The 14,750-nt window shown below is 57.8% G+C and overlaps 5 protein-coding genes across 5 annotated transcripts; 3 read left to right on the top strand and 2 right to left on the bottom strand.

The window, feature by feature from the left end:
• Nucleotides 1-943: 943 nt before the first annotated feature.
• On the bottom strand, nucleotides 944-2,181 carry BXZ73DRAFT_73889 (Alpha/Beta hydrolase protein; the record flags this gene model as incomplete). Its single annotated transcript, XM_048021953.1, has 4 exons — nucleotides 944-1,169; nucleotides 1,228-1,622; nucleotides 1,683-1,774; nucleotides 1,842-2,181. 4 exons carry the CDS (start codon nucleotides 2,179-2,181, stop codon nucleotides 944-946), a joined length of 1,053 nt encoding a protein of 350 aa, XP_047882716.1.
• A 970-nt stretch (nucleotides 2,182-3,151) lies between these two features.
• BXZ73DRAFT_39508 (alpha/beta-hydrolase) lies at nucleotides 3,152-4,457 on the bottom strand (the record flags this gene model as incomplete). Its single annotated transcript, XM_048018392.1, has 5 exons — nucleotides 3,152-3,377; nucleotides 3,437-3,831; nucleotides 3,881-3,972; nucleotides 4,029-4,286; nucleotides 4,346-4,457. The coding sequence occupies 5 exons, from the start codon at nucleotides 4,455-4,457 to the stop codon at nucleotides 3,152-3,154; spliced, it is 1,083 nt and encodes a 360-aa protein (XP_047882715.1).
• Nucleotides 4,458-5,636: 1,179 nt separating this feature from the next.
• BXZ73DRAFT_87271 (uncharacterized protein) lies at nucleotides 5,637-8,286 on the top strand (the record flags this gene model as incomplete). The annotated part of the gene is made up of 10 exons (XM_048024497.1): nucleotides 5,637-5,661; nucleotides 5,895-6,178; nucleotides 6,237-6,416; nucleotides 6,472-6,654; nucleotides 6,713-7,176; nucleotides 7,227-7,272; nucleotides 7,327-7,460; nucleotides 7,514-7,793; nucleotides 7,848-7,941; nucleotides 7,997-8,286. The coding sequence occupies 10 exons, from the start codon at nucleotides 5,637-5,639 to the stop codon at nucleotides 8,284-8,286; spliced, it is 1,980 nt and encodes a 659-aa protein (XP_047882714.1).
• A 179-nt stretch (nucleotides 8,287-8,465) lies between these two features.
• Nucleotides 8,466-11,462, top strand: BXZ73DRAFT_87270 (uncharacterized protein; the record flags this gene model as incomplete). Its single annotated transcript, XM_048024496.1, has 16 exons — nucleotides 8,466-8,521; nucleotides 8,576-8,723; nucleotides 8,805-8,974; nucleotides 9,025-9,094; nucleotides 9,145-9,169; nucleotides 9,219-9,564; nucleotides 9,622-9,719; nucleotides 9,800-9,990; nucleotides 10,041-10,161; nucleotides 10,211-10,300; nucleotides 10,356-10,499; nucleotides 10,553-10,593; nucleotides 10,641-10,956; nucleotides 11,077-11,158; nucleotides 11,214-11,335; nucleotides 11,389-11,462. 16 exons carry the CDS (start codon nucleotides 8,466-8,468, stop codon nucleotides 11,460-11,462), a joined length of 2,094 nt encoding a protein of 697 aa, XP_047882713.1.
• A 257-nt stretch (nucleotides 11,463-11,719) lies between these two features.
• BXZ73DRAFT_39909 (Isopentenyldiphosphate isomerase) lies at nucleotides 11,720-12,796 on the top strand (the record flags this gene model as incomplete). Its single annotated transcript, XM_048018471.1, has 4 exons — nucleotides 11,720-11,975; nucleotides 12,057-12,392; nucleotides 12,461-12,574; nucleotides 12,642-12,796. 4 exons carry the CDS (start codon nucleotides 11,720-11,722, stop codon nucleotides 12,794-12,796), a joined length of 861 nt encoding a protein of 286 aa, XP_047882712.1.
• Between the last annotated feature and the right edge of the window lie 1,954 nt (nucleotides 12,797-14,750).

Here is a 14,750-nt window from a genome sequence, read left to right as displayed (position 1 = left end):
ACCTTTACATCCTACCGACAACTTCACTTGTTCATTTCGCGCGTGGGTGGTGTCTGATGAGTCGACTTAGGTAAGGGACATCACCCCTGCGGTGCCTTCAGAATGAATGCAGGTAAACTCACCTCGTCGACCGCATGCCTCACCCGCTCGCGTGAACCTACAGGTCATGCTGAACTACTGAAGTCGTGTGGCTGGCTGCTGTCACGCGACTAATCTAGGAGTGTTATGAGTCTGACCACCCACTAGCCACCCATTGAGGAATCCACGATATAGAGTGAAATTACGCCCGTGTACGTTCATTAAACGACACGGTTGCGACAGAAATCTAGCACTGTCGCTGGCTTGGAGAGGGCGATCGCTCAATCATCCACGGTATATCTCGTGAGCTTCAAATGGTGTCGTGAGGCTCTCTGTGGGACAACTCACCCGCGTTGCAAGAGAATGTCACAGTTTTCTCCTGCACAACTGTACAGATGCATCCTGTAAATATCAACCGTGCAGTGATGAAGAGGTTGTAGGAGCATGCAGGTAACGAAGTAAAGAGTGGTAGAGAGCGTTCCAGCGCATGGACATCAGGCCCAATATGCACGCGATCACATGATGTGACGTCAGGCTTGATCAAGCGCCCGAATGACCAGAGTTGAGTCGGGAAGCTATGGCTGACAGAACTATCGACGGCGTGCATTGCATATGGCTGAATACTTGAATTGTCATTTCATCGCAAGAATGGCGTTCTTCTGAGATGATTGCGGTATTCCCCGGCACTTTCGTAGACTTTGGGACGTAGATGAAACCTTAAAAGCACCGATGCAATGACCCAGAGCGATGAAACAGAGTATTAAAAGCTACAACATCCAGGATCCAGGGATAGTAGTACAAGAAAAATGGGGATCCGCATAATAGTAGAGACCTCATAAGATCTTCGCCTCCATTCAACTTTTGATCAAGCGATACCGAGGAATTCGAGGTACTGCTGCTCGAAGAGAGGGACAGTGTGGCCGACGCCCTGAGCGAGGATGGCCTGGAACTCGGATCCAAACGTGGCGTTTGAGTACCCAGCGGGAAGCGCAGCCTCGGTCGTGTTCGAAATGGGGGCGCTCGGGAGGCCGAACACGGTCGTCCACTGCTTGATCTCCTCCTGGAAGTTCTGGGGTGCCAAGATCGTGTCGCTGCGCAAGACATTGTCGTTAGCCAACGGAAGTAGTGAGACCGCAGTTGAACACTCACGCGGTGCCGTGCCAAACCTGGACCCGCGGGCGCGTGCCGCTGAAACTAGGGAAGGCAGCCATGACGCGCTGCGCCCACTGCTTGCCCGTGAGCACGAGCTTGCCGTCGGCGCACTGGTTGTTCCACGAGTCCTCGGGCTGTCCCGGGAGCGAGAAACAGCCGAACGCGACGCCGGAGTCCACGACGGCGGCTTTGAAGATGTCGGGGTACGCGCCCGCGAGGACGGAAGTCATCATGGCGCCAGAGGACGTACCGACGGCGAAGACCTTCTCTGCGTCGACGCCCCAATTCGCCACGGCGAACCGCGCCGCATTGGCGATCGAAAGTGAGTCCGAGCCTCCATCGTGGGCGAGAGTCGCGTCGGAAGAAACGTCCCAGCAAGTGCCTTCGTGCGGCTGCAGAATGGCTGGTCAGCGCCGAAGATCCCGAGATGCGACTAGCAAGGAGGCTCCTACCGAGGAGGGGAAGATGACGACATAGCCAAACTTCTCAGCGAGCTGAGCGAACTTGGAACCTTGGAAGTATATCTGTGCGGTGCCCGTGCAGACTGCGTGCAATCGCGTGCAGGTCAGCTTCTCGTCCACAAGCTTCCAGAACGAGAAACGGCGACGCACAGTGCGACGCGACGAGGAGCGCCGGGTTTGTCGCGACCTTCGCAGGTTTGTACACGAACATGCCGACGTTGTTCGGGTTCGTGCCGAAGTTGGTGAACTGGGTGAGCGTCGAGGCCGGGATGGCGTCGAGCGAGGTCGCGCTCGCGAGGACCTTCCCGGTCCCCTTCGCGGCGGCTGCGGCGTTCGCGCCGCCGAAGCCTGAGCTCGCGTCTGGGCCAGCCCCTACTTTAGCATTGGTTTTGGACGCTTTACCATTCCCAGACCCGAACCCAGCCGGAGCCGCACCTGCGGTGAGGACGAGAGCGAGGGACAAGAGCGCGGAGAGTTTGAACGAGACCATCCTGGATTCGGAGGCGGGCCAAATGCGTGGATAAGAGTTCGGTTGCGCGCGGTGTGTTTCCTTGTGTCGGCGAAAACAAGGACGGAGACGGAAGTTGGTGCGGATCGAGGAAAGGGATGAGCGCTGCTGCAGTCTCCAAACACAAGGGCGGCCCTTTTGTGCATCGACCTGCTCTTATGACGCGTAAACAAAAACCCACGGCAGGCCATCTGACCGCTTCTGACCCGCGCCGGGTGCACGACGGAGGCCGCGGAAGCAGTGGACGATCGAGCGTGGCGGAAGGCGACAGCAGCCTCGGACCGTGGCACGGTCGCCATCGCGGTGTGCGACGCTGGGGGGGCCAGGTCGTGGCCGGTGGTGTCGAGGCCAGGACACGCTTCGAGAAACGCACGTGGAGTAAGCGTATAGATCGTTGCTTCGGCGACGTTGTCAAGTCGTACATGATGGAGACGACGCAACGCTCTTGCATATCTGAGACCACAACGAAGAGTCGCCGTCGACCTCCTAAATAAACAGGGCTTGACACACGCATCGGCGTTAGTAGAGTTGTAGAGAGGCCGCATGACGCGATTTGCGTACCTCTCGAGTGTCATGCGCGTGGTAGGAGGCAAGTTTAGTCCACCGCTTGCGACGAGGTTGCCTTTCAAGGTCGGAAGAGCGCTTGCGTTACCGTTCTTGGAATGCCTAGTGCCAAGAACATCTCACGTCCGGCGCCCCTGTCCAGGTGGTCTCATCCATTTGCCATCGATAATGCTCTGTAATCGAGCCTAAGTTACGAAGTTCCATTCGCGTGTGAGAGTCGAGTGTTGCGAGCCGTTGATGGGGTAATATTCATCACCACGAACAGAGCGTCATTTGACGTTTAGATAGCTCTGGAATTTATGCACGGACCGAGGCCGTTTTTTACATATGACATCATGCGGACTTTCTGCACAAGACCCCTCAAACTCCATCTAGTCAAGTGGATGTCTTACGCAATGCCGAGGAACTGGAGGTACTGCTGCTCGAAGAGCGGGACGGTGTGGCCGACGCCCTGGGCGAGGATCGCCTGGAAGTTGGGGCCGAACGTCGAGTTGGAGTAGCCGCCCGGGAGGTACGACTCGGAAACGTTCCTCGACGGCGTGGCGGAGTAGCCGAAGACGGACGTCCACTGCTTGATCTCCTCCTGGAAGTTCTGGGGGTAGAGCGTCGTGTCACTGCGAGCGGCCCCAGTCAGCTGCAAGCGCTTCGAAACAGAACATCGCAGCACACGTACGCGGTGCCGTGCCAGACCTGCATCTTGGGGTAGCTCCCGGTGTAGCCAGAGTACGCCGCGCGGACCTTCTGCGCCCACTGCGCGCCGGTGAGGACGAGCTGGCCCTCCGCGCACTGGCTGTTCCAACTGTCTTCCGGCTGGCCGGGCAGGGCGAAGCAGCCGAAGGCGACACCGGAGTCGACGATGCCCGCCTTGAAGACATCGGGGTACGCGCCAGCGAGGACGGAGGTCATCATCGCGCCGGAGGACGTGCCGACGGCGAAGACGCGGTTCGCGTCGACGCCCCAGTTGGAGATGGCAAAGCGGGCAGCGTTGGCAATCGAGAGGGAGTCAGAGCCACCGTTGTGCGTGAGAGTCGCGTCGGAGGAGACATCCCAGCAGGTACCGGAATGGGGCTGGACCAGAGTTAGACGGTAAATGAACGTAGGAGGGATCTGAGCCTACCGAAGAGGGGTAGATCACGACGTAGCCGTAAGTTTCAGCAAGCTGCGCGAACTTGGACCCAGAGAAGTACGCCTGGGCGGTACCCTGGCAGTCTGTACGTGCCGGTCAGCTCTTCCACACAACTTTATGTGCTGGACGGATATCTCACAATGGGAGGCGACGATGAGAGCTGGCTTCGTCGCGACCTTCTTAGGCTTGTACACGAACATCTGGACGTTGTTCGGGTTCGTGCCGAAGTTCGAGAACTGGGTGAGAGTCGACGCGGGAATCGACGCCAGACCGCTGCCAGACGTGGGCGTGCTGCCAGAGCTGGTCGAAGTCGAAGTCGCGACGGTCGAGGATGAAGCAGCGCCGGGCAAACACTGGGAGTAGTAGGCGTTGATCACCGAGCAAGTCGAGCCCGCCACTGCGTCGTGCATTCTATCAGGCCCTTGCCAAAGACGACATGGCTAAAGCCTAACGCACCACATGTAGTAGGGCCGCTCCACCCGATCCCACCACATTGGCCGTACACTGCGGACTGAGCCGCAGCGACCGAGGCGAGGGCGAGGGAAACGAAGAGCTTCAGCGAGAACATGGTCGCCAAGAGGTCGTTGCGCGAACTTGTGGGGTATCGAGGCTTGAAGACGACTGTGATGGTGGAGTCGGATTGTCTGAATCTTATACCCAGGCGAATGAATTGCGCGCGGGGGTCCTCATCTGACCCCCATGACGATACGTAGGCAGGAGACCCGGATATGACGGAAGCCCTCGGAGAAACATCAGTTGCCCCGGAAAGGGCCACTTGGGTGATGAACGTTTGGATGGCGGCCAGTCGTGGTAGACCGCGTTGCGAGTCTTGCGCGTCGACGGGTGTCGAACCATACACGTGGGGAGACCAAGCGGAGATTTGTCGCCACAGTCAGAGTAATGGGGCCGTCGGGTACGTCTTCGAGGCCCCGGTGTCAGGAGTTCCAGAACTTGTAAGGTACGTCTGACCGACAACGGATTTGACAGGACGAAGCGTGGACCATGTGGCCGACGGCTCCGAGGTTTGTAGCCAACTACTAACTTGATGGAGGCATGCCCCGGCCTCGGATGCGCGTATTCGACGCCTCGGAAAGCTTGCTCCGTCGATGCGAGGAGAGCTGTACGGGTCACTCCATCCGCTTGAATGCAGCGCAGAAATAGAGAGGCCTCGCTTTGTTCCGAGCTGTACGCCTGTGTCGCCATAGGTCGCCATATGCGGGCAAATACCGCTTGACGGTACAGAATTTTGCATTCCGTCTGAACACCGCGAGTGTCATCCCACACCAAGCGGAAGAACTTGAGCCTTGACCAATACGGTTTCGGACAAAGGTGTTCCACAAATAACACTGGCGCCGAAGACCCATATGGACCTGCCAGTCGCAATTAGAGAGGGGGGCACATATGACCGAGAGGGCAAAGAGACCGTCACATACTTGAACATGACGCGATCACAGACTTGTACGATACATCATAGGACCAGCGTCGGTCCCGGGGCTCGAAGGAACAGGTCTGGAGGTTGGACCTGGGTTGTGGTAGAATGCAGCGATTGAAGTTTGGATCGGCTGAGACTGGAGAGAAACCATATTCAGCACGACCACGTGGATGTGACGTCACCTGACTGCCCTGCTCAGCCGTAACCCATGCATCGACGGTCGTTCCACTCGCACTCCCGAGTCAACTCTTACATCTGTCCAGGACAACTGGGCGCACTCTAATCCCGCATTTCGTGGTCTCGGCGGTCCACGCAATGGCTAGTGTGCACTCCTGGGCGGGTATGCACTATGCACGCTTACGGCATCGCAGTACCCACAAATAGGTCGAGCAACTCCGAGTCCTCCAGGCACTCCATCATCTTGCTGTTCTCCTCAAGGCCTCATGTCTAGCCCAAATTCCGAGACCCCCGTCGCCTTCGTCGCTCAGCCGATGCGCTCGGCCCCTGCACTACCTCCCCGACCCAAAGCTACTGGCAATTCTACGCGACAAAGCGAGCCTCTGGCGCCACCAGCCCTTCCTCCTTCTTCTCCGGTCTCTCCTTCAAGCTCTTCGGCATCATTTCTGAACATCACCTCGCCCCTTCCTTCGCCCGTGCCAGACTCGCATGCCACACCTCTCGTAGTGGAATCAGACTCAGACTCAGGCCCGGAAGATCTTACGGGGGTGGGCAGTCCTGCACCCGGTGCATCAACGGATACACTCAGCACGAAACCTGAAGAGGAATTGTCTGAAGTCCAGCTTAGGGGGCTCTATGATGATGAGGAGATAGAGAGATTCCTCCACTTGTTCTCTACGGTGCGTTTCCTTCGACCTATTTACAATGCCGACTTCAACTCTGGCTTGTTTCTGGCAGTATATCCGCGAAGTAAGGGTCGCAGATCCTGCGAGCGCGTCGAAATCGCATCTTGCTAAAGCTGCAAGCACCTCTGCCCTCCCACTCTCCGATACAACGACTGGTCCAGCAGGCGAGGTCCCGGTCAAGTCTCGTCCTCCATCTGAACGGGATGGCACACTATCACAGCGTATAGCTCTGGTTCGTTCTGCCCGTTTGCCTTGTTGTAAAGGCTGAAGTAAATCTCGCGTGGTAGGACTTCTTGCTTCCCCTACTTCCCCCAGCTCGACCGCCGCCACCCGGGTTCTCTCTTGGTAGGCTGAAGCAGAGCGCACAACGCTTATATGTTGCTATCGAACCATACTACTCTATGGGCGCAATCCCCCTGCTGAGATTAGCGACCTGGCAAAACCCGACAAGGAGTTTTGCCTACTGCGCTGTGAGCATTTGCACGTCTCTTCCATTCACCCCTGCGGAAACCTCAACGGCCCCGTTAGTTGTATTGGGTGCTCTGGTACCGGGGGTTGCTCCTATCAGCCTTGATGGCGCGTGTTTTGTACCACATTGTCCGCTGGAAGATGCACCCGTATCCCACCTTGGAGGAGCTCCGCGACCATCGTTCCCGAATCGACCGCTCGCAAACCTTCGGCACCATTCTCGCGACGCGTTTGGTTTCCAGTCCTGCGATGGGCATCAGGGACATGTGGGGGCTCTTCGATGACTATCGCAACATACGAAGGATGAAGAGGAAGGCCAAGAAGGACTCGAAAGAGAAGAATTCCCCGGATCCCGAGGCACCGCCGAGTATCTACGACGGCACTCGGTTGCATGCCGCAGCCCACAGCACGACGGATGTAAACGGAGAACGCTCAGAGCAAGAGATCATGGAGGAGGCCGACCTGGCACGCTTAGGCTTGTTCCTCTTGAACGAGGCGAGTGACTTGCTTGAACGAGTCAAGAAGTATGTATGCGCGAAATTCTTCTACCCATTTTTCCTAACACATGAATCAGTATCTTTTTGTGGCGTGAGCCAAGCGCCTCGGTGTATTACAGCCTGGTGAGTGTGGTCATGCATCACGGTGCTTGCGCAGTCGTCTGACGGTCGCGACAGCTTCTCGTCAGCTGGCTGTTCTTAGGTCTGCTGCCCGCTCAGTATCTAGTGAAGTCGATCGGGTTCGTGGTGGGGGTATGTTTCTGGCATGCTGTGCCGGTTCTCGGCGCGATTCCTCCCAGTGAACGCAGCAGGTACGTCAACGGTGCGGCAGACGCTGGATATTGCTGACGAAGGGTATGAATAGGTTCCCGTCTCCTCTTTGGATAGTGCCCACAGACACGGAGTACGCAATGGAGCTCATCTCTCAGAGGGTGGCGCGCGGGCTTCCAGTCAAGGCGAGGCGTCGGCGCGGGGACCAGGCCAAGTCGGCAGCACCGGACACGGCCGGCATACGGTCGTTTGGCACGGACGGCGAGGGCGAGCACGCGAGCACGTCGTCGGTCGACTGGAACAAATGGGGGGACCGGATCTCGGACACGAAAGAGCGCGCGGGCGAGCTGAAGCAGATCTTGCGCGATGGACAGGTTCGTGTCTGCTGGGCCTCTCCTCGGCTGTGTCTGACATGGACGTGGATGCAGTGGAAGCAGGCCGAGAGCTGGAAGGCGCTCAATCCGCTGCAACCCAGGGTGGCGGCGCCCCAGCTCGGGACCCAGCCGCGCGTGGAGACACAGAGTGAGTGCCGGGAGTCGCCGCACGTCCGATGCGCCGCTGATCGCGGCCCACGCAGCCTTCCCCGCCCAGCTGAAGAAGAGCCCGGGGCTGATCACGATGACGGAGGTCGCGATCTGCTTCACGCCCCTCATGTCGTCCCACGCCACGCTCGCCGTCCAGCTCGCCGACATCACCGCCGTGAAGAAGACGACGCTCACGAACGGCATCGGGCTGCACTACATGGACGAGCGCCCCGACGGCACCCGCGAGGAGAAGGAGGCCACCTTCATGTTTGTCGGCGGGCGCAGCGAGCTCTTTGCCCGGCTCGTCTCTTGGGGCGGTGGAGGAAAGTGGACGAAGATCTAGATCCTTCGCTCTCGGTACGACTGCTTCCTCAAGTGGAGTCTCGCTCGTTCCAGATTTGACCGCTTCCATCCAGGACTCGTTTGTGACTTCGGTTGTTGTACAGTAGACGTGTATTCTATCGCCCGTACAACGATTCCGTCGCGCCGTGTGCCCTCCCCCGCTCTCTCCGTCTCCCCGTCATGTTCTTTTCTTCAGAATTGCTGGAGCGTCGAGACAGTGGCTATGGGTTGCTTTGGTGCGTGGATGCGCCTCATGCCCTCTTTCCTGTTTTTTCATCCCGAGGTCCCAGGCTTGCCGCTACTCTTGGCGCCAAGTCGTCATTCAAGAGTCTCCCCAAACGTTCCGTCTTGAATGCCGATATCTCTCAGCTATGCGGGCTTATCGCAGAGCCCCCAGAGCCCCTCGCACTCCGGCTGTCTAGCAATCTCATGATCGGCGTTGCTCGGTAAACATATCTTCTCCACCCGCGTCGTTCTCTCGCATTCATCTCCCACTTGTCCAGCGTGTACAAAGGTGAGAACATCGATCTCCGCCATCCCACCCCACGACCCATTCTGGTGCTAGTCAAAGAAGACATCTTCTACGCCGATGTGACAACCTGCTTCAACTCGCTCAAGAAGGCCGTGCAAGAAATGACTGTGGTATCTGCCAGCGCTGCGCAACTTCAAATGGGCCAGCCTACCCTACGGTGAGGAATCCTAACGCACGCGAGGACCTGCCTAATACCTGGTGCTGTAGGGCAGAGGCGATCACACTGGCCGCAGATCCCGCCGCAGCGTTCAGCATCACCGTCGATGGCATGTTCTTGGTACGTCCAGCGATGTTCGCTGCGAAATCCATGTAACACTCTTGCGATAGACCTGGGGAAAGCCTACTCAACAAGGTATGTTGTCGACATATTTCCCTGTGTCCGCCTCAATGATCAGATGTAGAACAAGACTCGGACGATGACTTCGACCCGAAGGGCAAAAAGCCAAGATCTACGAGGCCCCAAGGAGACACGAATGCTCCATCGTCCGCCGTCCAAGAACAAGGTAGAGCGTTGCATACCCTCGACGACCGTCACCGCAATGTTCTTTTTGGTGCCATCGGGGCATCGCTCACGGGAAGTATACATGAGCCTCCGGGATTTGCGGCTTCGTCCTCGCAAGCCGGCGGAGGATTCAGTCTAGACGACATTTTTGATCTTCCAGAAGGCGCAACTGGGATCGATATCGGGGACGAGTTGGCGCGAGAACTTGGAGAGGGCTGGGGAGGCGCCGATCTTCAGCCGCCTAGGTGAGGATGGCACGTTTGCAGCACAACTCGTACCGTTAACGTTGATGTTTATTACAGCGCGCAAGGAGCACAAGACTTGAATGCTGCTCTCGCGGTTGACATGGGTGACATGAGTATGCATGATGACTTCATATTCAATCCCCCCGGGGGTGCTGGTCATTCGTCTACAAACCATGATGGCAGAGGTAATTCCAGACACTACGACCTTGCTACTCGATTCACATCTTTGACGCAGAGAGCTCGCCTCCACGTGGAGAGCCGATGTTGCCAGGGAGCCTTCCCAGCCCACATCTGCAGGAACCACTACCCGATGTTACCTCACAACCGGGGGCTGAGGGTCAAACACCTCATTCCCCACAACGCAAGGCGAAGCGGGCGAGGTTGCAGATAGACAGGAGGATCGAATTGACGGACGAGGAACTGAAGGTACGCCAACTCAGTCTTCTTTTGGCACCACGTCTCACTACTCCCTCAAGACTGCTCGCGCGAACTACGTTCAAATGCAGGAACACCTCAACCAGGAAGTTGCTCAGAAGAAGATGGACAGGGACGCCAATAGAATCATCGAAGAAATGATCTGTGGTGCTCCCCGAGGCGGTAAGCCTCTGTAGTCTCACCTGACGACCAAGCACTGACACACCCGCAGTGGAAGCTCCGCTACTGGTCGACTTTTGGTTGGAAAATTTCCGGTTGCACGTGGGTGCACGTTCTGGGAAACTTCACATTGAAATGGAAGGTGTGTATCGCTGCCTCATACTGTCTGATATGTCATGCTGAACTCACGCCCCCAGGCGAACCACCAAGAAAACGACTGCGGATTCATGACCTCGACACCGACGCGCAAACTGTGCGTTCTCCTGTAGCAGAGATGGAACCGCACGCTATGGATGTTGACCAGACCTTCAACTTCGAGCTCCCTCTTAGTGATCATCATCGTACGTTCGTGCTTACAGGACTCGTCACTAAGCTCATTCTATGCTTTTTGCAGATCACATCGGGGACGAGATCTCCAGGATGCGCTCTTCAGAGGTGCGCCTTTTGTGAACCTATATCATATCCTCCTCACCGTTCTATAGGAGCCCGGCCAAGCCCGTCGCGGATCCCGACCTCCATCAGCTCTTGGGAGTCATCTGGGAATCAACTTGGAGCCGGCGCACGACATCATCTCTGGATCCCAGCGTAGCGCACTATTCCCCTGGGATCACGCCGGCCCCAGTTCTTCCGTGGGCGGTGGTGCCGGTGATGCTTGGAAGTCAGCCAGCAAGCGCAACAGCTCCCACGGGAGCAGGCGCGAGAGCTTTGCGATCCCGGCCGACAGCAACATACATTCATCACCGGTTAATTTCGATTTTAGGAGCTCAGTGGCGGGCGGAGATGACTTTCATTTCAACGGTGCGCATCCACATGTGATCCCCGACGTGGCATATGGCTAACCTTTCGTGGCATATGGCTAACCTTTCGTGGCATATGGCTAACCTTTCGTGGCATATGGCTAACCTTTCGTGGCATCAGTACCGGACGCTCTTGATGGGCCCGAGGAGTCCCAGCAGTCCAACATTTTGACCCTAGAGAAGAACTCGTTCAATTACCTGGAGTGAGCTTCCACCGCCAGGAACACATGCGTCTCGTTCTGATGGGATATTCCCCAGATATGTGAAGATGCAGATCAGTGCAATGCCGACTGGAAATCAAAAGCTCTGTTTCGAAGATGTCGTTCCGAGCGCGACGAGCACGCGGCGTGTTGCGGCGGCGGCGTTCTACCACTGTCTTGGTATGTGCGACTCAATCGTCAGGTGCGAACGAGTTCTCATACGAAAGCACTAGTTCTCGCCACCAAGGATATGCTGAGCGTGCGGCAGGACGAGCCGTACGGCGAGATGGAGTTGAGAGTGAAGTGAAAATTCTGGCTTGAGGCTGGATCTATACTGGAGTGGGGAGCGTGTGTGCTGGATCTCTGAGAGGTGCTCGAAAGGCTCGTTCGATCTTGTAGCAGGATGCATGAATTGTGTGGCACAAAGGGGGAATAAATGCGGCCATAGTTACGTAAGCGACAAGAAAGTGGGCTGAGCGACTCGGTTTCCTGACAAGCGAATACTATTTCTCGCGATGATATCCGCGTCGGCCCACCCGCTCTCTGGCCCTCTCGTCGGCTTATATGTTATCGCGTCTGCCCGTCCTCCTCACACCCGCTTTCCGGCCTAGATCTCTCCCCATCCGCCCCCACACCCGTCCCGTTCTTTTTGCTGTCTCTCGAGCAATGTCCTCTCGTGCCGTCGAAGCCTCCCGCGCGATCCTCAAGTCCATTGACCTCTCCGGGGGCTATGACCCAGAGCAGACACGTCTCATGGACGAGCGATGCATCCTCGTCGACGAGGAGGATAACGCGCTCGGCGCGGCGGACAAGAAGACCTGTATGTCGTCCCCCTCCCCACTCCCCAATCCTCCCGTCCCTGCCCGTCCGCCCCGCTCACCCCCGGCGTCCCCTCGCACAGGCCACCTGATGGAGAACATCAACAAGGGCCTCCTGCACCGCGCCTTCTCCGCGTTCGTTTTCCGGCCCTCGGACGGCAAGCTGCTCCTGCAGCAGCGCGCGAGCGAGAAGATCACCTTCCCGGACATGTGGACGAACACGTGCTGCTCGCACCCGCTCGACGACTTCGCGGAGGAGAAGGAGGAGAGGGACCAGCGCGGCGTGCGCGTCGCCGCGAGCCGCAAGCTCGAGCACGAGCTCGGGATCCCCCCATCCCAGACGCCGGTCGACGGCTTCCAGTACCTGACGCGCATACACTACCTCGCACCCTCGGACGGGCTGTGGGGCGAGCACGAAGGTGCGTGGCTTCCCGCGCGTCGGGGGGCGAGAGCGGGGCTGACCGGCGGGCGGGGCGCACGCGCACAGTGGACTACATCCTGTTCATGACCGGGGACGTCGCGGTGACGCCGAACGTGAACGAGATCCGGGACTTCAAGTACGTCAGCAAGGGGGAGCTACAGGCGATGTTCGAGGACCCGGGTGAGTGTTCTTTGCGTCTGGGGCCGCGTCTGGGGGCGCGCGGGCTCACCTCGCCGCGGGCGCGCAGCGAACTCCTTCACGCCGTGGTTCAAGCTCATCGCGCGCGACTTCCTCTTCGGCTGGTGGGACGAGCTGCTCGCGCGCAAGGATGCGAAGGGCGAGGTGAGCGCGAAGAGCCTCGCAGGCCTCGTGGACGGCGGCAAGGTCGTGAAGATGGTTTGAGCGGGGTATACCTGAAGTTCTTGGGTCTCGGTGCATGTACAACTGAGTTGCTCACGGCGATAGACGTTTTGAATTGATTGCAGAACGCGGTGCTCGGGCGGATCTCGCAGAATCCGTTGGCGTTGTTGGTTCGCACACCACCTACAGTCGAAGATAGCGGAGACACAGCCAGCCGACACGAGCAGCATTGTGGGCCACTTGGTGGCCCACACGCCTGTGCTGGAAACTTCAGGTACCCGGCGCTTCTTCGCACAGCCCGAACCATATGTTGTCTGTTCTGGGGGCTGGACAGAGGAAAGGTTCGAGCACGATATGGACCCCACTGTTTGCGGAAGAGTCCAGAGGGTGGTTTGCGCGACGTCGCATTTTCAAACCACCCTTGACGAGTGCAAGCACCTGGTTCGTTAAGCGGTAGTGCATTTCATTGCCACAGCATTGATTCCTCTTCTTTCCTAGGATTCTGTCGCACAGCTTCACCAGCGTCCTCGGGGCGCACATGCGCCCACCACGTTCCATATGAAGGGGGGCGCTCTCTATTTTCAGCTGCAACCGTACAGCCCGTGGCGATAAACGGTGCTTCAAGGGCGCACAGTGACTCATAAAAAGGCCACGGCGGGACCTTGCTCAGATATCATCCCCATGGCCACCCACCAGTACGGAACCCACCAACCCACCAACTCCACCCGCGCACAACGCAACGCTGCCTGCGAGTCGCTAGAATCAGGCCAGCTTGGGCTTGCCGGCAGACTGCTCACCGTGCCAGCTCCGTCGGCCAGCCCGTGTTCTTCCGTGGAATGTTCTCCTGCGGAGAGGTGGGTAGCCCCGTCGCCTTGCGGCATTCGCATATCGACCACCCGTCAGATCCATGGACGATTTTTCCGAGCATGTCTGTGAGAACGACTTGCCTGCTGTTCCGCAGGTGGATGCCACTATGAGCCGTCCTCTTGCGGACGCGGTGTCACTGCGGGATACGCCCGCCACTGCCGAGGAGTGAGTACTTTCATAAATATCCCTCCACGTCTTGTTTCCGACATACCGCTCGCCTATTAGGGACGACCCCCTCCACATCGTCAAAGTTGACGACGACGCCGACTTCTTCACCCCCAAGGGGCCGAACACCTCGATGACTGGTGGTGTAAAGTCGGTATCCAGGCCTAGGCCTCCTCCGCCCCCTCCTCCGCCCGTCAGGCCCATCAAGAGGTGATAGACCGCACACCGGAGAACGAAGTACAGCAACTATGGTGGATGGGGAAATGATATTCGGGGTTCACTGCGGACGCGAATCATGACATGGACATGGACCAATGATACAGCGGTGCTAGTTTTGTTTGGTGTTGTTCGGTCGCGTACTCTGTATACCCCGCTCTCAGTATGAGCATGTTCTGGACTCTAGGGCTGAAGCGCCGGCACCGGGGCGCTAATGGGCGTCCGCGACGAGCGGCGGTGGCTTGGCATCTGTGAACGCTGTCCATGCTCCCTGCTGCCACTCCATTCCGTCATGTTACAATGCCTGCCTTTCGGTTGTTCCCACAAACACAAGATGCAAAGTGCTCTACAGCAACTAACCAACCCTAAATGGTTCAAGGTCTAAAAACGCAAACAAGTACGTAGCAATGCCAATGCGATTCAAGTCCTCTCCGACGTTCAACTGCTATCGCAGAGCGACTCGTCCGCCTATAGGCTGTTCGTGGCGCGGACGGGGTGCTGTCCAAGACCCGCGGTGTGTGTGATGCTCATTGCTGGTGAGTGGCTTCGTACACCGCTCGTTGGCTAGCATTATACGACGATGTCACATGGGCAGTCTTGCCCTTGGCTGTGTAGTTCTGGGGCGTCAAGAACCCATGGGACCTCCTTTCGTACTCGGAAAACGGTTGCAGGAATGTAGATAGGATCAGCTTGGCTGGTCCAATATTCCCCGCCGCTGCGGTTGGACTGTGTGTGGAAGGTTCCGTGC

This window comes from Epithele typhae (genome assembly GCF_022376455.1).
Source record: "Epithele typhae strain CBS 203.58 chromosome Unknown BXZ73scaffold_3, whole genome shotgun sequence".
NCBI classification, from domain to species: Eukaryota; Fungi; Basidiomycota; class Agaricomycetes; order Polyporales; family Epitheliaceae; genus Epithele; species Epithele typhae.
Note: the sequence above shows the minus strand (reverse complement) of the source record. Positions and strands in the feature narration are given on the sequence as shown.